The sequence below is a fragment of the Numida meleagris genome, chromosome 4 (assembly GCF_002078875.1).
Source record: "Numida meleagris isolate 19003 breed g44 Domestic line chromosome 4, NumMel1.0, whole genome shotgun sequence".
Lineage (NCBI taxonomy): Eukaryota > Metazoa > Chordata > Aves > Galliformes > Numididae > Numida > Numida meleagris.
In genome coordinates, this window is record NC_034412.1 from 38,739,031 (window position 1) to 38,755,349 (window position 16,319).

General features: G+C 45.3%; 1 protein-coding gene across 2 annotated transcripts; it reads right to left on the reverse strand.

Annotated features, from left to right (window-relative positions):
• Nucleotides 383-13,391, reverse strand: TMEM154 (transmembrane protein 154). 2 transcript variants are annotated; one of them, XM_021396507.1, is made up of 6 exons: nt 12,977-13,391; nt 8,086-8,412; nt 6,795-6,822; nt 5,946-6,031; nt 4,555-4,615; nt 383-2,389 (listed from the first exon to the last, which is right to left on the reverse strand). In XM_021396507.1, exons 1-6 carry the CDS (start codon nt 13,374-13,376, stop codon nt 2,374-2,376), a joined length of 918 nt encoding a protein of 305 aa, XP_021252182.1. In that variant the 5' UTR covers nt 13,377-13,391; the 3' UTR covers nt 383-2,373. The 2 variants fall into 2 exon arrangements, with proteins under 2 accessions (XP_021252182.1, XP_021252183.1); XM_021396508.1 differs by lacking the exons at nt 383-2,389; nt 5,946-6,031.

Here is a 16,319-nt window from a genome sequence, read left to right on the forward strand (position 1 = left end):
TTCCCAGGTTGCGGCTCCGCGGCTTCTCTGCCGCTTTAGCCGCCGGACCGCCCGGGGGCTGGCTCTTATCGCTGGCAATTTTTTTTTCTTTCCTTCGTCTTTTCTCGTTTTTTTTTTTCTTTCGGGCATGTCCCCCCTTGTCACGGACGCAAACCCTTAGACAATACCGTGACAATATTAATCTAAAACCAACAACAAAACACATGCGTAACAGTCTGTTCACTAATACTGTCACAGACAGAGTTAGTGTGTTATTCATGGTTGTAAATATGCTAGGACAGTCCAGAAAATCGTCTCATGGCTGAGTTGTCATATGATATCATTTTGAGGAGTAGAGCCTGTTTTAAAAACCCACATTTAAAAAAAAAAAAAAATTGACAATAGGCATAGATTACTTTTTTTTTTCTGTTGCTAACTGTTGCAGCAGCAGCACCTGTGAACCTCACAGCCAGTAAGGAGCAATGGTCTCAAAAGAACATTTGTCAGTTATTTGTTTTTACCCATGTGCCCTTAAAGAAAACATCCTCTCTTTTGGACATCTTCTGATTACTGCTTTGTGAAAAGCAGAAAGCCTTAGCGTAGCATCTTTGTTCTATTGGAAAGAAGTTGCTAACAAAGCTGCTCCTGGAAAACATCCACTTCCACTTTTTAATTGTCTTTATTTCAATCTTCCACTTTTTTCCCTTGTGATTGTTCTTCAGTTAGATGTTCTGGGGAGTGATTTTACTGTCAGAAACTTGTGGAAATGTTTGAGAGAATGTTTTACATTTCTCTTTCACAACTTTTTTTATTTTCAGAGTTAAAAATCATCCAAGCAGGGAATACTAACTTAGCATCTCCTGTATAAAATCCACTGTTTGCAATAAATTATTTTGGAACAATGAAGAAATATTTCCTCTTCGAGGAAATTACTAGTTAATTAATATTCAGTAATGAATAAAACCAAGGAAATGATTAGCTGTGAACACTTTGACATATTCTTATTCACAAAGTTTAGTCCTTCTCTGTCAGCTGTTAGCGAGCATTAACTCTCCTCCTAGGTGCCTGGTGGTTTTCTTCACTTGCTCTTAAACAAAGGTAGGTATGAAAACATGTTACTCAAATATTTGCAGGCAAAATATAACTGATCATAAAAAACATCAATTGAGTGAGAAGAAAAGAATATCTAAATGCAATATGGTGACAAGTAGAATATGATAGGGCAGGATGTAAAGTACGGTGAGATGAAAGTTTTAAATATGGTGGGGGGGAAGCTTTGCATAGACAAGTATCCAGTCAGATGTGTGTCGCATATTTAAATCGCATCCGTGAGAAACATGCTGCCTAAAATTGATGGGTGTGATACCGTATTTATCTTGCAAACTTGAGGCATCTCAGCAGCCTGACCTTACAATGTCACTGAAGGAAGGAGAGCAGGTATATTAAGAAGCCAATGTCATTCAGGTATTCCAAGTTCAATATTTGAAATCCAAAGCTGAAACTTTATAGCACCTGAAAACCTTGGGCCTTGGTTAGGAGCAATAACCTTATCTACCAAATGTGTTTGGTGTGATAATTAATTGTTCAATTTCACAGGCTGTTTTCTTGAAGAGAAGCGTTTTCAGGCTGAGTGTACCTGCAGCAGGTCGATGTTGATGGGCAGCACAGCATGGGGTGAAGGGCTGGGTGGTGAGACTTAGCACAGTGCTCATCTGTAGTTAACTGTCAGGCAACCTCAATTCTTTTCACACTTATGCTGTCCTTTATTGGAAGACAAAAACTTGCTGGGCTTCAGGCTGCTTCCTGGTGGATCCTTTTGGAAGGCTTTCCAGCTACTGTCTGTCAGTCCTGCTCTTGTACTGTGCTAGCAGAAGTCCTGTGCAAATCAGTGCACCATTACCAAAAAGCAAATTGAAAGATGAACATAGCGTGGATATAAGGTTAGCAGTCTGAATCAAACCCACTAAACCAGTGCAATCCAGAACTGTGGGTGCTGTTTATAGATGTATATAAAACAAACCAGAAACAAAACAGCCTGCTAAACTTGGAATGTATGTGTTTTTACGTGCTGCACTATGAAGAACTGGAGAGCTACACAGAAACAAGGACAGCTTTTTGAAACTTCATGGGGGGAGAAAAGGAGGCTTCTCTTGGCTTGTGCTGAATCTTGCTGTGTTAGGAATTAAGTTGGCCCCTTAGCCCTACTGTAGCACTCTTCCTTTATTTTATCATCTTGATTATATTTCTTTTCTGAAGATTGTAAGTAGCAGGACACAACAAAGCATTTGCTTCTCCAGTCTTTTGTGGTGAATTATTTCAGTCCAGTTCATCCATGATCTGGGCTCTGCCAACTCATGTGCTGCTTCCTTTGAGGAGTTCTCTGCTGCGGTAGCTTCATGATTCACCATCGCTGGGCATACATGAAAGAGAAAAAACACCAGTGTCATGCTGCTTGGTCGCTTCTCTCTTGAATGTGAGCTAGAGCTGGTCTAGCTTCTGCTGGCTAGATGGTTTCCTGCCACGAGGCATGGACTGAGAAATCAGATAACTTCTCCTAGACTTGAAGATAATATGTTACGTTTTGATTATTTTTAATGTTAAAACTGTTGGTGAATTTTCTTTTTGTTCCTTTGTTTTCTGCCTAGATAGCTTGCTCCCTGGCACTTCCTTAAGAATGTTTGGTATGCACCAGAATGAAAAAATGCAACTTTTGTTTAAAGAGCCACAATGTTAATGTTTTGGTTTTTTCTAGTGTATTATCTAACTGTGTGTAGGGAATCTGTTATGTCCCAACCCAAACTGGTGATTGAGCACCTGGTGAAGGGGGTGGCTGGCCCATGAGGCACAGGTGCAAGCAATCAACCTGTGCTTCCCAAGTGTCCTTGAGTCCACCCCTCCCTGGGCTCATTTAAGGGCTAGCATCTGAAGGGAGAACTTCTCCTGGATGAGGGCTGCTTCCTGAGAAGGAGAGTTCTATACCCAGGGACCCTCATCACCAGTTGGGTGAGTCAAGTTTTTCCTATAAATGATTATTGATATTCCTAATGATACTTTGCCTGATATTGCAAAAAAAAAAAAAAAAAAAAAACTTATCAGAAGCAGTCTTACTTGTCGATCCTCTGAAGTTTTACTGCTTCTGAGGATTGACATAGTACTATAGCCTAGGAAGAGAGAATTTCCTCCTGTCCAGATTTGATTCTTCCCAGAACCTCACTTCATAAGTTGTTCCTTTTTGGACAAAAAAAAAAAGAGCAGGAGAGTGCCCTCTGGGTGCAATAAAGTGTGTGTGCAGGCTTAGCTGAATCTATTTCAGCAGTCCCCAGAGAAGGGCGTTGTGCCTCTACCAGGATAGCAAAGGTGCACAAGCCTTTGCCTGCCTTCTGTATGCATGGAAACTTTGGATGTGATTTTAGCACTAGGCTTCAAAGGCAAGATTTGTTTATACAAAATGTATAAATATACATATATATCTATAACTTGGTAAGCTTATGCATGGAGCAGATGAGCACCACCTTGAAAAGAATCAGGGCTACAATCTCTTGCCCCGGTGCACAACTTCACAGCCTTGATGCTTATAAGTAAATTTTTGCAGTATAATAGCTTTGTTTAGTGCTATTTCATGACCTTTCACTTTGCTTGCTCAAGAGATGCTGAAATAGGTATTTGTCTGCACACATGTCTTTTTTGGCATTATTTGGTCAGGGAATAGTAACTATTTGTGCCTAATAATCACAGAATTGTTGGAAGGGACCTCTAGAGATCATCTAGTCCAACTCCCTGCTGAAGCGAGTTACCTGAAGTAGGTTACAAATGTTCAATCACAGAAATGAATGGGAACCAAGAAATGGCACCACTTCAAGTAAGTTTCTACTTAGAAATTAAGCACATAGCAAAATTTCACATAAAATGAACTTGGCAAAAGTAGTTAAGGTAAACCCTTAGTATTTCAATACTGCTGTGTTCTTTAAAATTTTATATTCAAGAAGTCACCTACTCTGAAGTAGTTTTGGAACAGTGTTCATTCTGAAAATGTCAAAATGTTTTGTCTTGGATGTTTTCAGAATGTTGTCTTATCTAAATCGTAGTTCAAAGCACTTGTGCCTAAGCAGAAACCCCTGAGCACCTTGCATTAAGAAGGAAAATAATGCTCAGACAACTGTGCTATGTCAGGCATTGAGAAGATTCCCATACTGAATCTCAATGATAAAATCTAAAATAAAAAAAGAAATGAACACCATTTGAGAAAAAATTTGGGAAGCTGTTCTGAGTACTGATGTTAGCACCTTGGGAATCTGTGACAAAAGCCTCATCACTGAGGGAAGCTCTGTCTGTGCCATCTGCTTGTCTGTCTCACACAGGTTTGCTGCTGCAGGGTTAGTTGGGGTTACAGGCAGCCCCTGGTTTAAAATTTAAAATTAAAGGAGCATCAAACTGTTTGAGTCCTCATACATTAACACTCTTAAATTTAAATTTGCCCCCTAATTGCTAAATTTATAATTATATATTCTAGAAGTGTGGTTATTTTGGAATGACTTGCATTGACAACATTTATTTAGAAAAATATAACAGAAGTACCTGGGATTGGCCATTGATTCTTTTTCTTCTTCTCTTACAGTAGGTAAACATTCACAGTCAGCTGAAAAAGGATAAGAAATAAGTACTCTTGGTCGTTAGTCTGCTTATTTCAGAATTGTATCAGCTTTTCTGTGCAGTTACTCTAGTGTATAAATCTGCTCTGCTGCACCCTTTTATCTGCATGTCCCAAGCATGCATGTTATGTTTTAAATCCCCTTTCCCTTTGATAGTCGTTATGGTAAATTGTTTGTTAAAGTACTTCAGTTGTTTGTGTACACATACACAAAGGCTCTCCCTTGGAGGACTGTTGCCCATAAGCTACCATGGGGGGGACAATTTGTTAATCATCCACTGCTGTTGGCTGCACCCACATTTTATAGTTGAAACTTGGGGGTTTGGAGAATGCTACCAGAAAAGCCCACAAAATGGTTGCTTCCTTCTGTCTAGAGAATTTAAAGTTATTTTACAGTGCTATTTCCCCATGTGCTATGTTTAATGCCTTTATTCCACTACTGTCTCTTAGAATGCGATTTCTGCTGGAGTTTACAGGCTAAGGTCAATGCCCCATCGTGTGACAGGAGCGCTGTACTGATGCAAAGACATGCTCCAAAAGGTTCTGTGTCCTGAAAAGCAAAATGTCTTGAGGTGTCAGGCAAATGGGCCATCTGCGTGAAAGGCAAAGGACCAAGAATGAGTAAATATCCAGGTTTCAGCATTTCCTAGTCAGTGAGAAGCTGTTAATGCAGATGCTTGAAAGTGTTAGCTGTGAGGGAGCGGAAGGTGCTGCTGATGAGTGGTAGAGAAAGTACCAGTTCCTGGCGAATGTGCTGGAGAAGCTGCAATAGATGGAGAGCAGCGGTGAACAGCAGCTTACTCTTCATGTGGTGGGGATGATGAAAGAAACAACACCAAGAGGGGAGAGATGCAGTCGTGAGATCTTTACAGCAATTTTAAGTAAGTGATGGTCTGCACTACAAGTAAATACTTGTTTCTTCTACAACAGCACAGTGTGGAGCACAGACCTGTAGAAACTGATGACTGAAGGGATTGGATGGTTCAAAGAAACTACTATCTATCATTAAAATGTGAATTTAAAAATATAATTTTTTCACAGCTACATTTGTGTTTACAAGTGCCTATGGGAAACTCAAAACATTTATGATATTTCCTAATGTGTTAAAAATAATCTCCCACACAAACTAAAATACTCCTGAACAATCCTACCATGACATCTGTGCTGCTATTTCTGTAGCAGAGAGTCAAGAAAACAACTAAAAATGCTTTAGGAAAATCAGTGACACAAATACAAATGCCTTACATTGTTTTTCTATGTGTGGGATTTATGTCAGCTAGAAGGAGAGGGGTGATTGAGTAGAGAGGTTACCATGTACCATTTTTGTTCATGCTGTTCATCCACTTATCGAGCTCTTCCATTTCTATCTCCATAACAGAGGGTGTGTCTTCTTCAAAAATAGGGCTTGAGAGGAGAGGGGGAGAAAGGCATTACACAAAGGCTTAAATCAACAAACTGATAAGGACTGTCTCATATTCCAGGCATATGCAGGCAATGTGGATAGCTACCCTAGGTGAATGACCTGGGAAGAGGTCAGCCTGAAGGGTGTATGAGGCAATGGCAGCAAGCAGGTGCCTATGGCGGGGCTCACTGGGACACCACCGCAGAGAATGGTCTGGGGAGTAGGTGATGTGGTGTGGGGTGTCTGGGAGCACAGGGCTGGCACCGATATCCCAGACCCCTCCCTCCTGCAAAGAGTGAACTGTCAAACAAAGGTGTTCATCTGTTGAATACGTGGTAAGTGTCCTGTTATCACTGCTGCTGCAGTGATAGAGTTTTGTTGTAGCTTGACTAGCAGTGACAGTGACTTAAAAGGGAAAGTTTATAGCTATCCTAATTCTGTTTTTATTTATAGGTCTCCATTTAGTCTTCCCTTTATTTTCACTCCTGGAGTAACATGGTTGAAGAATTTTTAGTAAATAATTTTTTCCCCTTAATCCAATTTTGTATCTTCCAGCATTGATTTGCAAGGTAGAGCTTGATTAAAAAAAAAAATATCACTCGGTTCAGAGCCGTGCAGCTCTTAACTATTTTTTTTTTTCCAGCAGCTGAAGTATTACTTCCAGGCAGCTACCTAGCATAAGGGTGGGAAGACAAGCTTGAAAAAAAGTGGGAAGGACATAGAGTTTATACTGAGTGGTAGAAGAGTGATATGCATAAACTTTACCTTTTCACATTTTCACTCCCCAGCTCATCTGGAAAAGAAAAACAGTTGGTGCTCTTAGTTATGTTGTTTGTATGTACACTGTATTATAGGAGAGTCTTCAACAGGATCGTTTCAAGTGAGTTCTGTTTACAAAGGGTGCAACTTCCCTTTTAAAAGAAAGACAGAACAACCCACCCTGCTTGCCTGCAGTTTTCACAGCAACCCATTTTTAATCCTGGGCACACTAATGAAGATGATCATGAGCCCAGCCTGGCTGAGAGTGGGTGGATGTCATCATTGTGGTGGGCAGGAGAACACAGGTGCCCAGTTCACTAGCAAGGCATGCTTGTATGCTATTTTAAACCAACTTATATTTAATTAAGCATGGCTGCTCTGTGCCAACACTAGTGCCAGCATTACTCCCTTGCTGCAGAACCCTCCAGGAACAAGGATCCATCCACCCCTTCCTCGATGATGCTCAAAATCCCATCCCCAGGCAAGGGGAACTGTGTGGGAGGTGCTGAGATGGTTTCTGGTTGTGCTTGAAACCAGAAATGGGCAACAAGGTGCCATTTGGGAACTGAGAGTTTGCTAGGGATATGGGCTGACATAAGGCAGGCACAGCCTGAAATTACCATGAGAAAGGGGCTCTAAATGTGTATTAGATGTGTGTTGAGTTCTATGGGCTGGCAAGCTCATGGCTGCCTTCGTGGTTCCTGTACCACCACTTCAGAAGACTGTTTACTGTGCGCTTTTAATACAATGCCACAGCATGGCGTTTTGTTATTTTATGCTTCAGAACTGCTGATTTCTCTGCTCATGGTGGCTTCCTGAAACACTGCTTTCCTTCCTGTGGCCTGCGGCCAGTGAGGCTGCATGGCCCTGGCTCATGTGGTTGGCACCCTGCAGGATCCCTTGCAAACTTTTCTTAAAATGGTCATGCCTGTTCTTATTCTCCTAAAGCTCCCAATGGTCTCACCCTGCAGGCAGTATAAGGTGGGAGAAGTGCTCATTCTACCTTGTTTGTAGTTATTGAGCACAAAGATCAAGTTGCACAGCTGTGGCCCCATTCTGTTGTGGGTACTGTGAGGAGCTGCAGCATGGCTCCATGGGCACATGGCGTGAGCAGAGAAGCAGCTACAGCTCACAACATGGGGCTGTTGCACGCTACCCCTTTTCTGCACAAGAGATGGGGAGCTAAAACCAGAGACAAGCATCCTAAATGGGGCATTCTGACCCTTGAAATAATTTGTTAAATGATGTCAAGTGTGTGGTAACGATAGCCTACCAATGCCCAAGAAGACAAATTTACCTTGCTTAGACTTTTTCCTGTTATGGACTACTATAAAAATGATGACCAGCAAGACCAGCAGGGCCAGCAGCACGGTGGGCACAGCATACGCTAGGATAGGTGGCTCTTCCTCCTCTAGACTCCCGTTATCGCTCGTGTTGCTCAGTTCAGGACTGGGGGTACTTTCTATTTCCAGGCTGCCTTCGGTGGGCCCAGCGGTGACAGGCACTGGCGGGGGGCTGCTCACAGATGTAGGGAGCGTGGGAGGTGCAGATGGAGGAGGTGGCACTGTAGCAGTGGGTAATGCTGCTGTTCCGTATCCTGAGCCATCCTCATCATTTTCAGAGCCTGCCAAACACAGGGGGAGAAGTTAGCATTTTGTGGGTTTTACTGGCACTATCAATGAGTCAAAGCATGCAGCTTCGGTATTCATTCAAGGTCTTAAAAAAGATAATCAATGAATGGATGCACATGCACCTGAACTCTTGGCTTTTGGATGCTAAACTAGATGGCAAGTCTGCCACAGGTCTCTACCCTAATGTGGTTCTTCAGCTGACTTGTTCAGGGACATTGACTTTTGTGTAACCCACTGGTTTTGGCAGATTGCTGTTATGGTGCAGCATTTATGCCATAGAGCAGGACGGGATGGCATGACCTCTGCAGTGACATTATTCTCTCTCTTGATGTCAGGTGCTGGGCAGATAGAGTTTCCACTTGAGTTAGCCAGAGCTTCAGGTTTTTAGCTCCTCATTGCTGGCATTTCAAATCTCACAGGACTGGATCCAAAAGCACTTAGCATTTAAAACGCTTTGGTAAACACATTAATCTTCATAATGGTCCTGAGAGATGAGCAGTTATCATCTCCATTTTACAAATGAGAAATCAGAAGGACAGAATGCTGTCCTTCCAAGGGACACTGAGAAAGAGAGGAAAACTGGAATAAGAGCGCTACCTCTTGCTTCACCCACCCTGCAACATCCTCATCTGCCAGGTCTGGCTGCGTGTTGGGAACCCCAATTTCAAATGAATGCAGTGCTCTGAGTGGGACAGCAGCAATCTATCTGCCTCCTTATGCCAGTTATAACACAGGCATCTGTTTCATTCTCTCCTAAAAGCTAGGTAAGAATGTTAATACTTACTAAATAATGGGTAATACTTCAATAAGGTATTTAGCTACTATGAAGGCCACCAGCCTCCTTCACTGCAGTATGACAATGTGAACATTAGCTCTTCAGTGGCAAAATGCTTCACGTCAGTAGCCTCTGTGCTGTGTTCTTCACTATTCATCCAAGAGCGAAGCACAGCCTCTGCCTCCCTGGCAGGCAGTGACTCCTTACACAAGCGCTCCTGTGATCCGCTGGCTCTCATTAATCCTCATTACAGAGATGGGAGGAAGAGAGCCTCTCCATTACTGTTTTTAGCTGCCTGACTTCTCTCCAGAGGTGGTTCGTAGTCCCAGCATTTGCAGCTCCTCTGTTTATACCACGTATGTTTACCTCCATCACTGTACATGGCCAGAGTGCTGCCAGCAGGGCAGATGCACGGCTGGGTGCGTTCCTGCAACCACGCTTATCTTTCTGCTCTGGCCATCCTGCTGACACCTGTCAGCTGCCTGGGCTGGTAGATGTACAAGACCAAGCCTGTTGCTAAAAATAGTGCAGAGGGGAAAGGGTGGGGGGGAAATTGTTTGTTTTTCATTTACTAGTAGAGCTGAGATGGATTTTTCAAATGTCTGAAGCATGAGGTGACTCTAAAGCAAAAGCAAACATTCACATCTCATTAAATGCAGCACCAGGCTTTCAGCTGTGGCGTGCGCTGTGTTTGATTTCCAAGAGAGATATTTCCAGTGTCTCCACTACTTTTTATTTGCCTATATTTGAACTGTAAAGCAGATTTCAAGCTATCTATCTCTGCACGAAATAGAATTACATTTTCTAGTTTCTGGATAAAGAAAATGGCAAATCACAGGGAGTGACCTTGTCGACATGTATTTTTGTTCACTTTACGTCATTCCAGGCACAAAACACGGTCTCTTCTTTGGACGAGATTTCTTCTCACTAGGGCAAGATTTCTTCTCACTTCGAGCAATTTGGCTGCCTTTCAGCATCAGGGCAGCTGATTGCACAAGGTTTCTGCAAGCATCGTGCTCTTGTTTCCCCTGTTCCCCCTGTTGCTGTGGCACATCCCATTCTACGGTGCTGCCTGCCACTCTGATCTCCAGCATGGGGATACCATGATATCTGTGCTTCTGAGCCTGCCTTTCAAGGCATGCAAAGGGAGCTGAATGTCTTAAGCAGCTTTCGTACTACAACCTGAGCAGCTCCACAAACGAATAGCATTTATGCTGTGGCTGCATTTCTTCCCCTGAGGTTTGTGTTGAGGCACTTGGAGGTGGCGATAGGAGCTGTCAACCAAGCAGGCAGGCAGACAGGTTTCTGGTTGTGGCTGGATGAGAGGCAAAGAAAACGCTTGCAGTCAGCATGCTGGGTTCTGCTGGCAAGGCCCCATTGAGCCCGCTGGGCTCTCATCGAGCTTGTGGGCTGCTGTCTTTGAAGGGAGTTTTCCAACTTGCACTACAGCTCCTACTTGCAGCAGGAAGAGGGCTGGGAAGGACCAGATCTGAGTCAATGGAACAGTCAGGCTCAGTAATTCAGGATTTTTTGGTTTCTCCATACTTTCCTGTGAGTTACACAAATGCAGTGGCAGGAAGACTCGGGAGAGGAAGGCCCTGTAGAGTAGGAAAGCCTTCCACTCGCAGCACCACTCCCAACCTCTGCCCCCCCGGCGATGCACTCCCATGGCTCCACGCCATGCGCGTGGCAGCTTGGCTGTGCCTGACTCACCCCTCGCCCTGTGCAGATCTGAGCGCAGCTGCTCCCTGCCGTGCCCAGGGCCCACCCAGACTGCATGCTACAGCAGGTTGCTACCGGCACTGCCGCAGGCCCCGCGAGGCACTGTGAGCATCTCAGGGCGGCTGCTCTGTCATCTGCAGACAAGAGCCCTTTAGAGAGGGGTGCTTGGAAAGTGCTGTCTGGGTGTTACCTGGAGCAGGAAGCCAGTGTTTGAGCTCCTTTCTAGGCAATAGGAAGCTGTGCTCCCACTCCACCTGCGTGCTTTTTTAATGTCCAGTGTTGCATGTTTGATCCTGTGCTTGGAGCTCTTCTGTCAGCCTGCACCCTCGTCTATCGCCCTGAGAGCTACAGCTTTTCCAGGCCAAACTATGCTTTTAGTTACATCTATTTGGTCCCATGCCCTTCCAGCTCCTAACCAGTGACATGCAACCTTGCCGCATGCAGACACATGGGTGCACGCCTCTCAGTGCTCCTTGCTCTCAGCAGGGCTCTGAAATTAACAATTCAACAGCTCTAGGGGCTCAGCAGAGATCATGATGTCTCTCGAGGGACTATAGCCTCAGATCACTGACTGAAATTTAATGTACAGCCTCGCTGATATAAAAGAGACGTACCCCTGCATGGAGCCAGTGCTGTGACGAGAGCATGCTCCCCCTGCTACTACCCTGCAGGAATTGCAGCATGGCCGGGACAAAGCTGTACATCACAATTCAAATGGCAAAGCGAGGATTTTACAAAGCTCTGGTGCAGTGTGGGAACAGGGTTTACAAGGCTGCCATCTGTGCTGCGAGGCCTAATCATGCTCCCATCGCCTGCTGTGGAAGTGCTTTCCAGATAGCACAGGTGAGACTGCGGGGATCCCAGAGCTTCTGAGCCATGTCTGGGGCTGGAGGATACAGGAGGAAAGCTCTGAGAAAGCTGCTGCCCTGTCCATCTGTGAGCAGAAAATGGTGAGCACACAGGATGCCTTGGGGGGGCCAGCCACAGTAGAATGCTCCCAGCCTGGCTGTGGCATATATAAGTCCTTATAGAAACCCAGACCCCTCCAGGTCTGTTCCTCTTGCTTTGCTGAGACCTCTGCTCTGCACTGTTTCTGATGGGATTTTTCTTCCCGTGGATGCTTTGATCATGAGGCACGTGCAAAGCCTGCAGCACATTTTCCTGACATGCCTGCAGCACGGCAGGGCTGCCTTTAACAGAGGCAAGACCAAACCATTTTGTAACAACTCTTACCTCATTCTAACAGCTAAGCACGATCACTAACCGCGATAAGGTCTGCAGCATGCCTGAAACCTGCAGCCCGATTTTACAGCTTGGAATAGTACTGACTTTCAGGAAAAAAATGTACGACGAAAACACAGTTCACCTATTTCTCCCTGCCCGCAGATTTAACACGCTCTCAATCCACACCAAAGCAGCGGACAGCGAGTGGTGTGATGCCGAAAGGTACTTCTGCCCCACCAGGGAAGGGCTGTCCCCAAAGAGCAGCCCCAACCTCGAGCTGTGAGCTGCACACCCATAGCAGGAGCCCTCAGCACTCAGCCATGGGCAGCCCTTCCCTTGGACCTCCCCAGTGACGAGCGTTCAGCGAGGCAGACTGACAAATATTGATCTCAGCGCTGACTGTTCTTTTGGGTTTCAAATCATCAGCGCCACAGAAATCAGCAGCTGGCTTTTGAGTGGAAGGAGAGATGGAGCTTGGTCTTCAGCTTTACTATTGCATACATTTGGCAGTATGGGTGTAGGATTAGGAAGGTACAAGAAAAGGTTAAAAATTAGACCCAAAAGGAGTGATGAGCCAGAATGGAGACAGCAGTTCTCGCACACCTAGCCTGATATTTTGGATTAAATCTCCATCACACAGCCTTACATCTAAGGAGAAGCAACAAGGGGAAGCCACCGCCGGGAAGGAGCCAGGCGAGCAGAGGCAGCAAGCAGCTGCCGGCAGCAGCTAGCAAGCTCCCACAGGTCCCCTCTCCCTGAGGCCAGCCACCAGCTGTCACCCCCCAAGACCGGTCCCCCCACCAGCTCCCAGGCTCCCCATGCTAGGGGCTACTCACCACCTTGGGCTGAGCCCTGCCAGGCCAGGAGTAGGGCGCTGAGCAGTGGCACCCAGCTGGGCGCCTGCATGCTGCCTTGGCCCGCGCGGCTCTCTGCAGGCTTCGGCGGAGCATTTACATTTCCTGTTTCCTGCCCCCGGTGCCTCCGAGTTGTGCTTCTTTGGGAGATGGGCTCCGTTTGATTGTTTTTAGGAAGTGATGTAATGCCGTCCGGGCCTGTCAAGCAGGCAGGGATTGCAAAAGCAAAAGGAGGCTGCTCCTCCAGCTGAGACACCTGTGGGCTTCCCGCCCTCTCCGTTCCTGCCTGCTGGGATGGCTCTGACACCATCCAATGATGTCCCATCAGCACAGCGAGGCCAAGTGGCGTCTGCACCCTGCATGGTCTGGGCACAAACACCATGCGTCTGTATTGGCCTGGGCAGTTTCAGGCTGTCTTTTGAGGAAACTGAGCCAGTGCAGCTGAGTAACACCATGCTGTTTCCAAGCTCCAGTTGTCCCACTGAACACAGTGCACATTTGCTATCGCAAATGGCAGCCTCTAAAGCTGAGCTGGCTCCAGAAAATGGGTGAAAAATTGCTGACCAGCCTAGCATCCAGTATTTTGGGCTAGTTTTGGCAGAGAGAAGCACAAAAGCTTCTTGTTCAGAGCGGGTGGCTCAGCTGGAAAGCACTCAGTGAGGGCAGTAGGTGACAAGGGGACAGAAGGGCCTCAGCCATGCCTGCCCCCATGCAGAAGGGTATTTGGATCATAGGTCTGTTTGCTCCACAGCAAAAGTAGCTCTGAGAGATAAATTTCACCTCTCTGCATCCATCCAGCCCAGCTTTTGCTCTGGAGCATCCCAGATTTGAGCAAGTTTAGATGCTTGCCGAAACACTTTCCAGTACTAAACTGAGGAAGAAGAGATACATGCTGCCTGTAAAGCAGCTTCACAGCGTCTCCTCCAGACATCAGTCTCTGTCAAAATCCAGTTTCTGGTGAATTACTGGAAGTTGGCAATGGTGAATCTTTTTATTCAGGCTGGTGGAAGCTGCTGAAGTGACTAATTGCAGCTCCGGTTCTGCAGCTAATAACTTTTCTTAACACATTGATGCTTTTATAGGTCATCAGTTATGGTTTCTTAGCTCAAGTAGCAAAGAAATAGGTCAGCGATTCATTTAATGGCCAACTTGTTAATAGATTTAAAACGCTCGAATGACTGAGGTAACTCAACAATTGGAACTGGTCGCTTACTATTGGCAGTGTACCTTTATGCACTGCTTAAGACAGAGGGGGAAAAAAGTAAAGCTACAGCACTGCAGCTGCAAGAAGATAAAGAGGAGCTCTGACAGCACCAAGTGGCTGCTAACTATTTCTGGGAGACTTCCTTTAGTACCTGATAATCCTTCCCAGACAGATGCTTCAGAGGTGAGGCTTGTACATACATTTAAGATGTTCCTGTTAAAAGGTTGTGCAAGTTCCAAGTATTAGTAATAGTGAGTAATTGATACAGCTGCTTTCAATTGTTGCTCATTCACATTGCAGCAGTGCCTGGCATTCCTAGTCCTGGGCTAGATCTCTTCCACACCAAAAGCATCAGCAGGCAAAAACCTCTTCACAGAGAGCTGGCTGATTTAATGTATAAAGGATGTGTTATTCTCCTTTCATTTCTTCCCTATCTCTTTCCCCAGTTTGCCTCTCTCAGTCTTACTAACGTGAAGTGGGCTGCAAACGGTTTTCTCTCTGCTTACCAGGTGCTGTTTATCTGGCTGTGTATGTTCTGCAGACGTAGCCCTGTTCACTCATCCCTTACTAAACCATGAGATAGGTTGGAAGGGAAAAGAGGAAAGGACTTAATTATTGCTTCCCCCCCTCCCCCCTCCCCAGCATGTTTCTACTACGCAAGACCATATCCTTTCCTCTTTTCTCTTGAAGCCTTTCCACATAGGTTGTAGCATTTCCCACTTGGATCCCCACCAATTATTTTTGACACACGTTCAGTTGAAAACTCGTGGCTGCCCCTCAAGAGCAAGATAAACACCCACTGGAGTGTACTTAATTAATGATTTCTAAGGCAAATTAAAGTTCATAAAACGTGACTTCATGCCACGTAACATATTAATTAAGATTTTAGAGCAATACAAAGGCAACTTGGCGTGCAATTAACTATCTCAATGCACAATATGCAGCTGCTCCTGCAGAGGCAGCCCCAAGCAGGAGTGCTCCTAGAAGCCACTTGCATAATTTCAGCTTTTTTTTTTTTTTGGAGCCCTTTTTGTACCTTGTGAGCATGTTTTCTTGATTGCGTTAGTGAATACAAAAGGAGGGAGTCCAACTTCAACATGCTCTGAAAATGGAGGTCTTGCTACCTGCAGCTGCACAAGGGTAGTGACAACCTCACTGCAAAACAAAGCATTTGGAAAGTGGGGTGGCTGCAGCCCATTGAGGGTCTTTGTGAGAGGGGCAGGCAATGCCTGGTAATTTTATAGCCCTTTGTGTACTGAGCGGGATCTATGATCCACCTTAGCAAAAAGAAATGAGAGACAAACATAAGCTTCCTGTGTGCTTTTGGTGGATGTCACCCATCTGGAAGCATCTGTGCATGTTTTAGGTACTGTTGGTAGTCGAGCTGTTTGCTAATCCCTTTTTAATCAGAGAGATGTTTGCATCACTGAGATTCCAGGGTCACCAGTGCCACGAATTAAGAAAAACATCAATGTTTTGCAACGCTGTGGCCACCTGACTCATGCTCTTCTTGTTCCTTTTTCCTACGAGAGCCCCAACAACATCATAGCAGCTGAAACTTTGAGAGCAGTGGGGCATGTTGCTGGTTGGCGATAGAGCTTAAATTGAAAATTTGTGCTGGTGCAGTGTGTCTGCTGCAGAAGTCAGCAGCTGATGGGCCTGCTCTGAAGTGCAGACAGGGCCAGTGCCGGTCTAGTTCTGCCAGTCTGAAACGACAGATAACATTTTCCCACAGGTCACCATGAAAGAACAGGAAATTGCACTGCATCACAATTTGCTATGGCATTAAAAGCCATGCAAAAGACCCCCAGGGGACAGAATGGTGAGAAAAGCCTGTGGGCAGCTCCCAGAGCCATCCTTAGTGCTGGCTGCACCCATACTTCTGCGGGCTGCAGGGGCAGGTGGAAGCTGCCAGATCAGGGCTAAAATAAAGTTGCCAGAATCAGGTCATGCACGGATAGACACTTCACATGAGTCTGTGCAGCAAGTAAAGCTCTCTGTCCAGCAACCATCCTCAGCTCTTGGGCAAGTTGTGTTTTATTTTAGAGATTCTCAGGAAGAAAATTTACACTTTTTAAGACCAGTGCCACCAGTACAAGCTAGAACAGTGCTTAAAAAGAT